The sequence below is a fragment of the Pleurodeles waltl genome, chromosome 6, assembly GCF_031143425.1.
Source record: "Pleurodeles waltl isolate 20211129_DDA chromosome 6, aPleWal1.hap1.20221129, whole genome shotgun sequence".
Classification (NCBI taxonomy): domain Eukaryota; kingdom Metazoa; phylum Chordata; class Amphibia; order Caudata; family Salamandridae; genus Pleurodeles; species Pleurodeles waltl.
The window spans coordinates 862314981-862328658 of NC_090445.1; the positions used below are offsets into that span (position 1 = coordinate 862314981).

The window sequence follows — 13678 nt, forward strand, 5'->3', positions numbered from 1 at the left end:
CCGAAAGGCAATACTTTGAATTGGTAATGTATTCCTTTGAATACAAACCTTAGATATTTTCTGTGTGATTGATATATTGGTATATGGAAATATGCGTCTTTAAGGTCTAGGGTTGTCATGTAGTTGTGTTTTTTGAGCAATGGTAACACTTCTTGTAGTGTGACCATGTGAAAGTGGTCTGATTTGATGAATGTGTTTACTACTCTGAGGTCCAGAATTGGTCTCAGTGTTTTGTCCTTTTTTGGTATCAAGAAGTACAGTGAATAAACTCCTGTGTTTATTTGTGTGCTTGGTACTAATTCTATTGCATTTTTTTGCAGTAGTGCTTGAACTTCTATCTCTAGAAGCTGTGAATGGTGTTTTGATAAATTTTGTGATTTTGGTGGTATGTCTGGAGGGAATTGCAGGAATTCTATGCAATAACCATGTTGGATAATTGCTAGGACCCATGTGTCTGTAGTTATTTCCTCCCATGCTTCGTAATATTGACCTATCCTTCCCCCCACTGGTGTTGTGTGGGGGGGGTGAGTGACGTGTGAGTCACTGCTTGTTGGTAGTGGTTTTGGGCTTTGAAATCTTCCTCTATTCCTAGGGAATTGCCCTCCTCTATACTGGCCCCGAAAGCCTCCGCTGTACTGTCCCTGGTAGGTGGACGGTGCGGACTGTGAGGTACTGGCTTGTGTGGCCTGACCCCGAAACCCTCCTCTAAAAGGTGTTTTGTGGAAGGTGGTATAAGATCCTCTGCTCTGCGAGGAGTAGAGTGCGCCCATGGCCTTGGCAGTGTCAGTGTCCTTTTTGAGCTTTTCTATGGCTGTGTCGACCTCCGGACCGAACAGCATTTTTTCGTTTACTGGCATGTTAAGTACTGCCTGCTGAATTTCCGGCTTGAATCCAGACGTTCTGAGCCATGCGTGCCTACGGATGGTAACCGACGTATTAATGGTCCTTGCGGCTGTGTCTGCTGCATCCATAGAGGAGCGTATTTGATTGTTGGAAATGTTTTGACCTTCTTCAACAACCTGTTTTGCTCTTTTTTGTAGATCTTTTGGGAGATGTTCAATGAGATGCTGCATCTCATCCCAGTGGGCTCTGTCGTATCGCGCTAGCAGCGCTTGTGAGTTTGCGATGCGCCACTGGTTTGCTGCCTGGACAGCGACCCTCTTCCCGGCTGCATCAAACTTTCTGCTTTCTTTATCTGGGGGAGGTGCATCCCCAGAAGTGTGTGAATTTGCCCGTTTTCTGGCAGCCCCTACCACCACAGAATCTGGTGGCAGCTGAGAGGTGATGAATACAGAGTCCGTAGGAGGCGCCTTATACTTTTTGTCCACTCTAGGCGTTACTGCCCTGCTTTTGACAGGCTCTTTGAAGATCTCCTTTGCATAGCGAAGCATGCCTGGGAGCATAGGCAGGCTTTGGTAGGAGCTGTGGGTGGAGGAGAGGGTGTTAAATAAAAAGTCATCCTCTACTTGTTCAGAGTGTAGTTCCACATTATGGAACTGAGCTGCTCTAGCCACCACTTGTGAATAGGCTGTGCTGTCCTCAGGTGGTGATGGCCTAGTTGGGTATGTGTCTGGGCTATTATCAGACACTGGTGCATCGTACAAGTCCCACGCGTCTTGATCTTGGTCGTCGTGGCTCATGGCGGTGTGAGCTGGCGAATGTGACGGGGTGTAAGTTGGTGAAGCCGGAGTTACAGGTGGAGGCGAGGGAGGAGGTGTTACCGTCTTTGCTGTTTGTTGCTGAGGAGCCTCTCGTGCTACAAACTGAAGTGTTCTCTTTCTTTTGACAGGTGGAAGGGTACTGATCTTCCCTGTCCCCTGCTGAATAAAGATACGCTTCTGCGTGTGATCCACTTCAGTGGATTGCAGTTCCTGTTCGAATCTGTGTCTTTTCATTTGTGAAGACATAGAAAGTTCTTCAGTATAGGAGCCTGAAACTGGGTCTGTTGGTGCTTTTTTCGGCTCCGAAAACCCTGTTGTTTGTTTTTTCGGCTCCGAGGTAACCTTCCTCTTCTTTTGTGCCGAAAAATCTTAGCCTCTATGATCTTCGGCGCCACTGTCTCGGCGTCGATCCGTGTCGACACCGAACTCTCGGTGTCGATGCTTGTCTTTAGCACTCTCTCGGTCCTGAGGAGGCTGAGTGCCGGTGTCTCGACCGGAGTCGGACGATCTCGACACTGAATGGGCCTTTTTCGGTGCCGATTGTTGGTCACCGTGAATTTGGGTTGAGCCATGGCCGGTTGGCAGTGGCGTCCCCTGGGCCTTTTTGCCTTTTTTAATTTCTGATCTCGACGTCTTACTCACTGTTTTTGTATGGTCGTCGGAGTCTGAATCCTGGATGGAAAAGGATTCCTCCTGTTCCTCTTCTGTCTCGAACTGTCGATGCTCTTTTGGCGTGGACGCCATCTGCAGTCTTCTCGCTCGACGGTCGCGCAGAGTTTTTCGGGACCGGAACGCCCGACAGGCCTCACAGGATTCTTCGCTGTGCTCGGGTGACAGGCACAGGTTACAGACCGAGTGTTGGTCCGTATAAGGATATTTGTTGTGGCATTCAGGGCAGAATCGAAACGGGGTCCGTTCCATCGGCGTTGTTCTCCACGCGGTCGGGCCGACTAGGCCCCGACGGTGTGCCGAAATCTACCCCGAAGGGCACCGAAGCGCTTCGATGTTCAATGCGTTGTCGTATGTGTTTATCTCGAACCGGATCGCAACGATACCGTCGAAAATCTTCCGTTTTCAGCTATCTTTCCGTTCCGAAACTCGGAGCGACAGGAACACGTCCGAACCCGATGGCGGAAAGAAAACAATCGAAGATGGAGTCGACGCCCATGCGCAATGAGCACAGAAGGAGGAGCCACTCGGTCCAGTGACTCGAAAACACTTCTTCGAAGAAAAACAACTTGTAACACTCCGACCCAACACCAGATGGCGAGCTAATGCAGACCATGTGTATCTACAGCGACAGATGCCATCGAACCATGTATTCTTACCTAAAAGGTCAAATAAAAGAAACCAACAGAAATTAGGGGTTATACAAATTCCAGCATCCAACAGACTATTGACCCAAAACTGTCACATTAAGTCCATAGATAGGGCAAGAAGCACTGCTGGTACACTCTTACAATAAGACAGTTCAACCAGGACTGAATCAGTTCATAAAAAAATTATTTGTGTTGACAAAAGCCAAACTGGTTTCAAAGAATCAAGTAGTGGACAGACATCGATGTTTTGGTCTCTTGTACAATTACTACGCAAGAATATCCTCAGGACAATGCTTAGAAACAAAATAGCCCATAGATGTCACAATTGTGTGTCATTTGTGTAGGAATTTGGCTCTTTATATAGTATACCAAAAAGAGGTGTGCTGTGTAAAGAGTTCAGGTATCACCTTAGAAGTAGACAGGGCTTCCTTTAAAAATCCTAAGTGCTATATTTGTCAGAGAGTGGTCGTGCAGCTTGGGCTAATCAAAAGGGAGTGTAAGACATTTGGGGTTAATTATTTGTAATTTTCACAACTGAGACTGTTGAGATGGTAGTATTATGTTCTGCATATCCCCGCATGTGTTTCCCTCATCAACGGTTTCCTGTTGTGGGTTAACTGAGGTTAGCAGACAGCGGGGTAAATATTGTGTTTTAACTAGACAAACTTGAAGTGGGATTACCTATATAAACTTGCTAATGCTATTTGTAATTAACGATGCACATTGTTGATTTTTTTTATTTATTTTAATGATGATTTCTTCAATAAAAGCATTTAAACTTGAAAAAAAAACCTGGAGCAGACACTCCCTTTTTATAGGTTTGTTCTGAACAGGACTTCTTCAAACATATAAAAAATTAATTGCCTATGCCATTTTACTGTACCAATTAATATGGTGGACTGCATATATTTTCAATAATTTGACTGACATTTTAGTACCTTCAAAGCCTTTGCGGAGGCAGATACCACCTGGGTATGGGGCGAAAGGAAGCAGTTCACAGCAGTAGTAAAAAGACGAGGCAGATGCCCCAGGCACATGTCACTCTGCAAACTTAATGAGAATAAAAGAAATGTTAAATTGGGTCCACTTTCATTTCAAACATGTTATACAAGCAGTATTATACTACTGTCAGAAATACCGCCAAGACATGTACATCCTCAGCACTATTCATTCTACTTAATAAAGCATAATACTGTGCCTTTTTATATGCTCATACAAAGCAACACGTATCCTAACTTGCGAAAAGCAAGGTGGTGCTAATCTGGTGAAACGGAAGACTGAAACACTGTACGAACAATAACATGACCAAACACAGTAAAATGTTACCAATGAATTGGTACAGAAAAAAACAACTGTATGGGCTTACATGAAAGCAAGGCTAACGTGCTGCACTGAAAGGCACTGAACCAGGACTTAAGGGAAGAATCCAACCACACAACTCAGGAAATTCAAACTCACTTAGTTTGACTGGTCTTTGGAAACAATTACAGTCTCTTTGGTGGAGAGAGAGATTTAGCAATTAGGACTATGTCTTACATTCAGCATGTGAGCGGAATAGTGCTCTAAAGTGACCTTGTGATGATGAGGAGCACTACATAAAACTCCTAATTAAATAAATAATACACTCAAAGAAGTATATCTAGAAAGTCAATTGAGTGTAAACTTTAAGAACACAAGCAAACAAAGAATGCTTACCTTGTATAGAACTCTTCATTTTTTTGTTGCCTTCTTTTGGCAAGACCGGAACAAATTAAGCCTACATTACATTACTTTCGCAGAGCCAACACAATTATTGAAAATCACTGGATTAATAGTGCAAGCCCAAAAGAAATGAACGGAAATGTGTAAATATCAGCTTGCAGTGTTGTAGATAACATGATCTGCACACTTCTGCCATCTAGTGTTCCAAGATGTCTGCAAGATGTTTTCTTTGAAGTATAACTTTGGTTTAAAGATAACTCATGACCTTGCCTCCCTCCCCTCTCCACCTCAACCCCTGCCCCCAAAACCAATAAATATACCAGTTTGTTATGTGGAGTAAGGAGGAGCATGACAGTAAAAACTGAATAGGTGCATTGTGAATGAAAGTATAATGAATGCAATAATGGCCTGGCAGGAAGCCTCACTGTTCTTCCCCTTCAAAGTAAAACCCCTCGAAGTCCTCAGGGTTGAAAACTGGCTCCGTACGGTTGTGGTGCTGCATTTTATGCTCAGCGACACTATCCTACAAAAGATGGTCAATTTATTTTTAAATGTCTGGTGCACCAAGCTGGTTGGGGTTGTGGTCCAGTGGGAAGCAGGGATTTCAAAATCTGTGATTTAAATACAGAAATGTAGACTTGCATATGGAGAAAAAATGGAAGGACACCTCCTCTTTGTGCTGGTGCACTGTTTGTTTTGAGGTGGCATCACAGCAAGTTAACAAATACATTTATACTTAGAAGAAAAACTTGCAAATGTTGGCGGTCAACGCTAGATGGCAGAAAGCTCTGCTTTTTACTGCATGCCACATTCTACTCATCTCCTATTCTTAGGTTTAGTTCTAGACTTTGTTTTATATACCATGTACCAATTTCATCCAAGAGCGTTTGAATAAAACTGTTATGAAGACACAAGCTGCATGAACAGATGTAAGGAAATGCCTCCTTGGCATGGTTACCCCCTGACGTTTTGCCTTTGCTGATGCTATGTTTTGAATTGAAAGTGTGCTGAGGCCTGCTAACCAGGCCCCAGCACCAGTGTTCTTTCCCTAACCTGTACTTTTGTATCCACAATTGGCACACCCTGGCATCCAGGTAAGACCCTTGTAACTGGTACCTCTGGTACCAAGGGCCCTGATGCCAGGGAAGGTCTCTAAGGGCTGCAGCATGTATTATGCCACCCTAAGAGACCCCTCACTCAGCACAGACACACTGCTTACCAGCTTGTGTGTGCTAGTGAGAACAAAATGAGTAAGTCGACATGGCACTCCCCTCAGGGTGCCATGCCAGCCTCTCACTGCCTGTGCAGTATAGGTAAGACACCCCTCTAGCAGGCCTTACAGCCCTAAGGCAGGGTGCACTATACCATAGGTGAGGGCACCAGTGCATGAGCACTGTGCCCCTACAGTGTCTAAGCCAAACCTTAGACATTGTAAGTGCAGGGGAGCCATAAGAGTATATGGTCTGTCAAACCCGAACTCCACAGCACCATAATGGCTACACTGAAAACTGGGAAGTTTGGTATCAAACTTCTCAGCACAATAAATGCACACTGATGCCAGTGTACATTTTATTGTGAAATACACCCCAGAGGGCACCTTAGAGGTGCCCCCTGAAACCTAACCGACTATCTGTGTAGGCTGACTGGTTCCAGCAGCCTGCCACACTAGAGACATGTTGCTGGCCCCATGGGGAGAGTGCCTTTGTCACTCTGAGGCCAGTAACAAAGCCTGCACTGGGTGGAGATGCTAACACCTCCCCCAGGCAGGAGCTGTAACACCTGGCGGTGAGCCTCAAAGGCTCACCCCTTTGTCACAGCACCACAGGACACTCCAGCTTGGTGGAGTTCCCCGCCCCCTCCGGCCACGGCCCCCACTTTTGGCGGCAAGGCCGGAGGAAACAAAGAAAACAACAAGGAGGAGTCACTGGCCAGTCAGGACAGCCCCTAAGGTGTCCTGAGCTGAAGTGACTAACTTTTAGAAATCCTCCATCTTGCAGATGGAGGATTCCCCCAATAGGATTAGGGATGTGACCCCCTCCCCTTGGGAGGAGGCACAAAGAGGGTGTACCCACCCTCAGGGCTAGTAGCCATTGGCTACTAACCCCCCCAGACCTAAACACGCCCTTAAATTTAGTATTTAAGGGCTTCCCTGAACCTAGAAAAACAGATTCCTGCAACTAACAAGAAGAAGAGGACTGCTGAGCTGAAAAACCCCTGCAGAGGAAGAACAGAAGACACCAACTGCTTTGGCCCCAGACTTACCGGCCTGTCTCCTGCCTTCCAAAAGAAACCTGCTCCAGCGACGCTTTCCAAGGGACCAGCGACCTCTGAATCCTCTGAGGACTGCCCAGCTTCGAGAAAGACAAGAAACTCCCGAGGACAGCGGCACTGCTCCAAAAGAACTGCAACTTTGTTTCAAGGAGCAGATTTAAAGACCCTGCAACTCCCCGCAAGAAGCGTGAGACTTGCAACACTGCACCCGGCGACCCCCACTCGACTGGTGGAGAAACAACGCTTCAGGGAGGACCCTCCGGCGACTCTACGACTGTGAGTAACCAAAGTTGTCCCCCCTGAGCCCCCACAGCGACGCCTGCATAGGGAATCCCCAGGCTCCCCCTGACCGCGACTGTCTGAACTCCATTTCCCGACGGCTGGAAAAGACCCTGCACCCGCAGCCCCCAGCACCTAAAGGAACGGAACTCCAGTGCAGGAGTGACCCCCAGGAAGCCCTCTCCCTTGCCCAGGTGGTGGCTACCCTGAGGAGCCCCCCCTTGCCTGCCTGCATCGCTGAAGAGACCCCTTGGTCTCCCATTGACTCCCATTGGAAACCTGACGCCAGATTACACACTGCACCCGGCCGCCCCCGCGCTGCTGAGGGTGTACTTTCTGTGTGGACTTGTGTCCCCCCCGGTGCCCTACAAAACTCCCCTGGTCTGCCCTCCGAAGACGCGGGTACTTACCTGCTGGCAGACTGGAACCGGGGCACCCCCTTCTCTCCATTGTAGCCTATGTGTTTTGGGCACCTCTTTGACCTTTGCACCTGACCGGCCCTGAGCTGCTGGTGTGATAACTTTGGGGTTGCTCTGAACCCCCAACGGTGGGCTACCTTGGACCAAAAACTGAAACCTGTAAGTGACTTACTTACCTGTTAAAACTAACAATAACTTACCTCCCCCAGGAACTGTGAAAATTGCACTGTGTCCACTTTTAAAACAGCTTATTGTGTTTTATGTAAAAAGTATACATGCTAAAGTAATGATTCAAAGTTCCTAGAGTACTTACCTGCAATACCTTTCAAATGAGATATTACATGTAAAATTTGAACCTGTGGTTCTTAAAATAAACTACGAAAATATATTTTTCTATAACAAAATCTATTGGCTGGATTTGTCTCTGAGTGTGTGTACCTCATTTATTGTCTATGTGTATGTACAACAAATGCTTAACACTACTCCTTGGATAAGCCTACTGCTCGACCACACTACCACAAAATAGAGCATTAGTATTATCTCTTTTTGCCACTATCTTACCTCTAAGGGGAACCCTTGGACTCTGTGCATGCTATTCCTTACTTTGAAATAGCACATACAGAGCCAACTTCCTACATTGGTGGATCAGCGGTGGGGTACAAGACTTTGCATTTGCTGGACTACTCAGCCAATACCTGATCACACGACAAATTCCAAAAATTGTCATTAGAAATTGATCTTTTGCAATTTGAAATTTTTCTAAATTCTTTAAAGTCCTGCTAGGGCCTTGTGTTAGTCCCTGTTAGCATTTCTTTTAGAGTTTAAAAGTTTGTTAAAAGTTTGAATTAGATTCTAGAACTAGTTTTAGTTTCTTAAAAAGTATTCCAACTTTTAGAAGCATAATGTCTAGCACAGATGTGAATGTGGTGGAACTCGACACCACACCTTACCTCCATCTCCAGATGAGAGAGCTAAGGTCACTCTGTAAAATAAAGAAAATAGCAATGGGCTCCAGACCTTCCAAACTACAGCTCCAGGAGCTGTTGGCAGAGTTTGAAAGAGCCAACCCCTCTGAGGATGGCAACACAGAGGATGAGTATAGTGACTTGGAGGGTGATTCCCCCCTACCAGTCCTATCTAGGGAGGACAGGGCCTCTCAAGCCCTGACTCCAAAAGTAATAGTCAGAGATGCTGGTTCCCTCACAGGAGGGACCAACCTCTCTGTTATCACTGAGGATAACTCCAGTGAAGAGGACATCCAGTTAGCCAGGATGACCAAAAGATTGGCTTTGGAAAGACAGATCCTAGCCATAGAAAGGGAAAGACAAGAGATGGGCCTAGGACCCATCAATGGTGGCAGCAACATAAATAGGGTCAGAGATTCTCCTGACATGTTGAAAATCCCAAAAGGGATTGTAACTAAATATGAAGATGGTGATGACATCACCAAATGGTTCACAGCTTTTGAGAGGGCTTGTGTAACCAGAAAAGTGAACAAATCTTATGACCTCATGAAGGGTACCCTGATTGAGGGCTTTGGATTCTCCACTGAGGAGTATAGGATTAGATTCAGGGGGGCTCAAAAATCCTCGAGCCAGACCTGGGTTGACTTTGTAGACTACTCAGTAAAAACACTAGATGGTTGGATTCAAGGCAGTGGTGTAAGTGATTATGATGGGCTGTACAATTTATTTGTGGGAGAACACCTGTTAAGTAATTGTTTCAATGATAAACTGCATCAACATCTGGCGGACCTAGGACCAATTTCTCCCCAAGAATTGGGAAAGAAGGCGGACCATTGGGTCAAGACTAGGGTGTCCAAAACTTCCACAGGGGGTGACCAAAAGAAAGGGGTCACAAAACCTCCCCAGGGGAAAGGTGGTGAGACAGCCAAAAACAAAAATAGTAAAGAGTCTTCTACAGGCCCCCAAAAACCTGCACAGGAGGGTGGGCCCAGAGCCTCTTCACAAAACAATTCTGGGTACAAGGGTAAAAACTTTGATCCCAAAAAGGCCTGGTGTCGTAGCTGTAGTCAGTCTGGACACCAAACTGGAGACAAGGCCTGTCCCAAGAAAGATACCACTTCTAACTCCCATCCAGCTAAAACTGGAATGGCCAGTCTCCAAGTGGGATCAGCAGTGTGCCCAGAGGAAATCAGGTGTCACACTGAAGCTACATTAGTCTCTGAGGGTGGGGTGGATTTAGCCACACTGGCTGCCTGGCTCCCTAACATGCAAAAATACAGGCAGCAGCTCTTAATTAATGGGACAAGTGTAGAGGGCCTGAGGGATACAGGTGCCAGTGTCACTATGGTGACAGAGAAACTGGTTTCCCCTGGCCAATACCTGACTGGACAAACCTATCCAGTCACCAATGCTGACAATCAAACTAAAGTACATCCCATGGCTATGGTAACTTTAGAGTGGGGAGGGGTCAATGGCCTGAAACAGGTGGTGGTCTCATCAAATATCCCAGTAGACTGTTTGCTTGGAAACGACCTGGAGTCCTCAGCATGGGCTGAGGTAGAACTGAAAACCCATGCAGCCATGCTGGGTATCCCTGAACTGGTGTGTGTCAAGACAAGGGCACAGTGCAAGGCACAGGGTGAAAAAGTAGAGCTGGAGTCTGGAAGAAAGGCCCAGCCTACCAAGAGAAAAGGAAAGTCAGCTGGGAAACCAGCTGCAACACAACACCAAAAAGAGAACCTCTCTTCTCAGGAAGAAGTTCTGCCCTCTGAGGGAACTGAGCCTATGGAGCTGGAACCTTATCAGGTTGAGCTCTTAGGCCCAGGGGGACCCTCAAGGGAAGAGTTGTGTAAGGGACAAGAAACCTGTCCCTCTCTTGAAGGCCTTAGGCAGCAAGCTGCTGAAGAGTCCAAAGGCAAGAAAAATGGAACACATAGGGTCTATTGGGAAGATGGACTCCTGTACACTGAGGCAAGAGATCCCAAACCTGGTGCCACTAGGAGAGTGGTAGTGCCTCAGTGTTTCAGAGAGTTCATACTGACCTTAGCCCATGATATTCCCCTTGCTGGGCATTTGGGACAAACCAAGACGTGGGAGAGGTTAGTCAACCACTTCTACTGGCCCAATATGTCCCAGAAGGTTAAGGAGTTTTGCCTCTCCTGCCCCACCTGTCAAGCCAGTGGTAAGACAGGTGGGCATCCAAAGGCCCCCCTCATTCCACTTCCAGTGGTGGGGGTCCCCTTTGAAAGAGTGGGTGTGGACATAGTTGGTCCACTAGAACCTCCCACAGCCTCAGGAAATATGTACATCCTAGTAGTAGTGGATCATGCTACTAGGTATCCTGAAGCTATTCCCCTCAGGTCGACTACTGCCCCTGCAGTAGCCAAGGCCCTCATTGGTATCTTTACCAGAGTGGGCTTCCCTAAGGAGGTGGTGTCTGACAGAGGTACCAACTTCATGTCAGCATACCTAAAACACATGTGGAATGAGTGTGGAGTGACTTATAAATTCACTACACCATATCATCCACAAACTAATGGCCTTGTTGAGAGATTCAACAAGACATTAAAGGGCATGATCATGGGGCTCCCAGAAAAACTCAAAAGGAGATGGGATGTCCTCTTGCCATGTCTGCTTTTCGCTTACAGAGAGGTGCCTCAGAAGGGAGTAGGGTTCTCACCCTTTGAACTTCTGTTTGGCCACCCTGTAAGGGGACCACTTGCTCTTGTTAAAGAAGGCTGGGAGAGACCTCTTCATGAGCCTAAACAAGACATAGTGGACTATGTACTTGGCCTTCGCTCAAGGATGGCAGAGTACATGGAAAAGGCAAGTAAAAACATTGAGGCCAGCCAACAACTCCAGAAGTTGTGGTATGACCAAAAGGCTGCACTTGTTGAATTTCAACCAGGGCAGAAAGTCTGGGTTCTGGAGCCTGTGGCTCCCAGGGCACTTCAGGACAAATGGAGTGGCCCTTACCCAGTACTAGAGAGGAAGAGTCAGGTTACCTGCCTGGTGGACCTGGGCACAAGCAGGAGCCCCAAGAGGGTGATCCATGTGAACCGCCTTAAGCTCTTCCATGACAGGGCTGATGTAAATCTGTTGATGGTAACAGATGAGGACCAGGAAGCGGAGAGTGAGCCTCTTCCTCATCTCCTCTCATCAGACCCTAAAGATGGCTCAGTGGATGGAGTGATCTATTCAGACACCCTCTCTAGCCAACAGCAGTCTGACTGTAGGAAGGTCCTACAACAGTTTGCTGAACTCTTTTCCCTAACCCCTGGTCAGACACACCTGTGTACCCATGATGTGGACACAGAAGACAGCATGCCTGTCAAAAACAAAATATTTAGACAGTCTGATCAAGTTAAGGAAAGCATCAAGGTGGAAGTCCACAAGATGCTGGAGTTGGGAGTAATTGAGCACTCTGACAGCCCCTGGGCTAGCCCAGTGGTCTTAGTCCCCAAACCTCACACCAAAGAAGGAAAGAGAGAGATGAGGTTTTGTGTGGACTACAGAGGTCTCAATTCTGTCACCAAGACAGATGCCCATCCCATACCTAGAGCTGATGAGCTAATAGACAAATTAGGGGCTGCCAAATTCTTAAGTACCTTTGACTTAACAGCAGGGTACTGGCAAATCAAAATGGCCCCTGGAGCAAAAGAAAAGACAGCATTCTTCACACCTGATGGGCATTATCAGTTCACTGTTATGCCCTTTGGTTTAAAGAATGCCCCTGCCACCTTCCAAAGGTTGGTGAATCAAGTCCTTGCTGGGTTGGAGTCCTGTAGTGCAGCTTATCTTGATGATATTGCTGTCTTCAGCTCCACCTGGCAGGATCACCTGGTCCACCTGAAGAAGGTTTTGAAGGCTCTGCAATCTGCAGGCCTCTCTATCAAGGCATCCAAATGCCAGATAGGGCAGGGAACTGTGGTTTACTTGGGACACCTTGTAGGTGGAGGCCAAGTTCAGCCACTCCAGCCTAAGATCCAGACTATTCTGGACTGGGCAGCTCCAAAAACCCAGACTCAAGTCAGGGCATTTCTTGGCTTGACTGGGTACTATAGGAGGTTTGTGAAGGGATATGGATCCATTGTGACAGCCCTCACAGAATTGACCTCCAAGAAAATGCCCAAGAAAGTAAACTGGACTGTAGAATGCCAACAGGCCTTTGACACCCTGAAAACAGCTATGTGCACAGCACCAGTTCAAAAAGCTCCAGATTACTCCAAGCAATTCATTGTGCAAACAGATGCCTCTGAACATGGGATAGGGGCAGTTTTGTCCCAAACAAATGATGATGGCCTTGACCAGCCTGTTGCTTTCATTAGCAGGAGGTTACTGCCCAGGGAGCAGCGTTGGAGTGCCATTGAGAGGGAGGCCTTTGCTGTGGTCTGGTCCCTGAAGAAGTTGAGACCATACCTTTTTGGTACTCACTTCCTAGTTCAAACTGACCACAGACCTCTCAGATGGCTGATGCAAATGAAAGGTGAAAATCCAAAACTGTTGAGGTGGTCCATCTCCCTACAGGGAATGGACTTTATAGTGGAACACAGACCTGGGACTGCCCATGCCAATGCAGATGGCCTTTCCAGGTTCTTCCACTTAGAAAATGAAGACTCTCTTGGGAAAGGTTAGTCTCATCCTCTTTCGTTTGGGGGGGGGGGGGGGGGGGGGGGGGGGTTGTGTAAGGACATGCCTCCTTGGCATGGTTACCCCCTGACTTTTTGCCTTTGCTGATGCTATGTTTTGAATTGAAAGTGTGCTGAGTCCTGCTAACCAGGCCCCAGCACCAGTGTTCTTTCCCTAACCTGTACTTTTGTATCCACAATTGGCACACCCTGGCATCCAGGTAAGACCCTTGTAACTGGTACCTCTGGTACCAAGGGCCCTGATGCCAGGGAAGGTCTCTAAGGGCTGCAGCATGTCTTATGCCACCCCGGAGACCCCTCACTCAGCACAGACACACTGCTTACCAGCTTGTGTGTGCTAGTGAGAACAAAATGAGTAAGTCGACATGGCACTCCCCTCAGGGTGCCATGCCAGCCTCTAACTGCCTATGCAGT

General features: G+C 47.2%; 1 protein-coding gene across 1 annotated transcript in view; it reads right to left on the reverse strand.

The window, feature by feature from the left end:
* Positions 1-13678, reverse strand: part of RRP12 (ribosomal RNA processing 12 homolog) — a 682638-nt gene that overhangs the window by 540896 nt on the left and 128064 nt on the right. Inside the window, exon 11 of the mRNA XM_069239610.1 lies at positions 3919-4030. Within this exon, the coding sequence (XP_069095711.1) occupies positions 3919-4030 (112 nt within the window). The remainder of the gene's footprint in view (positions 1-3918; positions 4031-13678) is intronic.